Source organism: Morone saxatilis, unplaced genomic scaffold (genome assembly GCF_004916995.1).
Source record: "Morone saxatilis isolate NCDOM2014 unplaced genomic scaffold, NCSU_SB_2.0 Contig5, whole genome shotgun sequence".
Taxonomy (NCBI): domain Eukaryota; kingdom Metazoa; phylum Chordata; class Actinopteri; family Moronidae; genus Morone; species Morone saxatilis.
This window is the reverse complement of record NW_023340095.1, coordinates 13,412,238-13,414,515: the sequence shown is the minus strand read 5'-3', so window position 1 is coordinate 13,414,515 and position 2,278 is coordinate 13,412,238. Positions and strand designations below refer to the sequence as shown.

General features: G+C 43.2%; 1 protein-coding gene across 1 annotated transcript in view; it reads right to left on the bottom strand.

The window, feature by feature from the left end:
- phgdh (phosphoglycerate dehydrogenase) overlaps positions 1-2,278 on the bottom strand; it is a gene marked incomplete in the record, with an annotated part of 8,098 nt that overhangs the window by 4,582 nt on the left and 1,238 nt on the right. The window contains 6 exon segments of the mRNA XM_035676822.1: positions 81-230; positions 315-447; positions 572-670; positions 900-954; positions 1,064-1,129; positions 1,206-1,357. Of these exon segments, the coding sequence (XP_035532715.1) occupies positions 81-230; positions 315-447; positions 572-670; positions 900-954; positions 1,064-1,129; positions 1,206-1,357 (655 nt within the window).

The window sequence follows — 2,278 nt, the reverse complement described above, 5'->3', positions numbered from 1 at the left end:
TAGTTACATACAGTAACTTGTGACCAATAAAAGACAGCAACTTTAAATTATTTGTGTGAGGACATGCTCCAGTAGTCTTGCCTCAACAAAGACATCCAGCCCTGCGCCTCCGCACTGTCCGGACTCCAAAGCTCTGAGGAGAGCGGCCTCGTCGATGATACCCCCTCGTGCACAGTTCACAACCTTCACTCCTTTCTTGCATTTAGCAAACGTTTCATCATTAAGCAGACCTTGGTGGGGAAAAAAAAAAAAAAAGGATTGAAAAAGAAACTCCACAATTTAGAAGTACAATTTATCCTCCCAGTCAAACTCACCAACAGTAGAGGGCATTAGGGGAGTGTGGACAGTAATGTAGTCACACTGGGGCCAAAGCTGCTCCAGAGACATCTGCTCCACCCCCCAGCTGGCAGACACCTCTGGAGGAGTGATTGGATCGTAGCCGATAGTCTAAGAAGAGCGAGAAAAATACAAAAACAAATGATCTTTCCATTTTTTATGTAAATATTTAAGTGCAACTAACCACTGAGAAATGTGAGCACACAGTCTGGTCGTGTGGAATCTCATTACTTACCCTCATGCCAAATGACTGCATTCTTGAGGCCACTTCCTTCCCTATTCTGCCGAGTCCAACTATTCCGAGTACCTTGCCAAACAGCTCTGCACCCATGAACTGTAAAAATTACAAACAAAACAATGACCCCCGTCCATGAAATCCAAAAACAAAACAATGACCCCCTTCTACGAAATCCCAAACTGCACCGATCGAAGTGTCACATCTGATCAGCGATGACCGGTTGAACAATGGAGCCGGCCATGCGACAGTAAATCGCTTTGTGTGCCGACTGCAAACACATTCGTTCAAACAAGCACACAGGCACAAACTAAAGTCCTCTGCTCACCTTCTTGCGATCCCAGTTGCCCTGCTTCATCGACATTGCAGCCTGAGGCACATTTCTGAAGAACACAATGGCGTAATGATTGCCACTTTTACACTACTTCAATGCAATTAAAAAGACTGCCTAGCATGTTGACAATTGTGCATTAAAAACATGAATCATCTTGCCTTGAGAGGCTCATCAGCAGGGCACACGTCAGCTCAGCGGCACTGATTGTGTTACCGCTCGGCGTGCTGGAGAAAACAGTCTACAGTTAATGGACAATACGTTATACTGAACCCAAAATGTGTGCGCAGACCGGAGACTTACTTCATGACGATAATACCCTTTTTGGTGGCAGCATCAACATCCACATTGTCCACACCAGTCCCGGCTCTCCCAATGATTTTGAGATTATCAGCGGCAGTGATAATGTCGGCCGTTACCTTCGTGGCAGATCTGACCACGAGGCCATCGTAGTCCTAGGAGGAGAGAAGAGGAAACGTTAGATCTCATGGTGTTGTATATCCGTGGTTAATCTACTCGAGGTTACATTACTAACCACACAAAGTGGTAAATTTGCTCGCTGGCCTCAAACCTTAAGAGGCGCCCCCCAAGTCTGCAGAGTCACTGTGTGTCAGCTACTTCTATCAATGCAAAGTTTTTGGTAATTTGTACCACTACGGCAGAATATAAACTGAGATGAGAAGCACTTAAAAACGTGATTATGATGATGAGGAGCATTGAGGCAAAAATTTAGCTTGAATACTGTAAATTGTTCAAGTTCAACCACTTGTGTTATCACAATCTAAGGGTGCTTTCGGTGCTTTTGGTCTGAACTGCTGTCAATTGAACTTCAAGAACTGGTGCAGAATAAACATCCTGACGGAGGACAACCGCCTGAAAAGGAGGGTCTTTGTCCTCCTACAGGTGGATTCTGGTGTGGTTCATTTGGCAAAGGCATGTCTGATAGCAGATATGTGATTTAAGCTTTGATTAAATCGATTAACTACAGCTGATCATAAACAGTTAGAGCCATCTCCCGATGTTTGCTCCTCTTGGTTGAACACAAACTGGACCAGAACTAAAAAAAAAAGTTCTGTATCCTTTTTTTCTTGGTCCAGAGCAAATGAACTACAGGTGTAGTACAAGCACTGACACACAGCAAACACGAGGGCAGGTAGTGATTGTTTACTTAAGTGAAGGTAGTAATACCACAGTGTAGAAATACATTCAAATTGTACTGAAGTAAAAGTACAAAAGTATTAGGATCAAAATATAGTTACAGTACCAAAAGGGAAAGTACTCATTATGTCCCATTTCAAAATAATATATACACATTACAGTACTGGATTATAATTATTGATGCATGAATGTGTTCATCACTTTAATGCTGCAGCTGG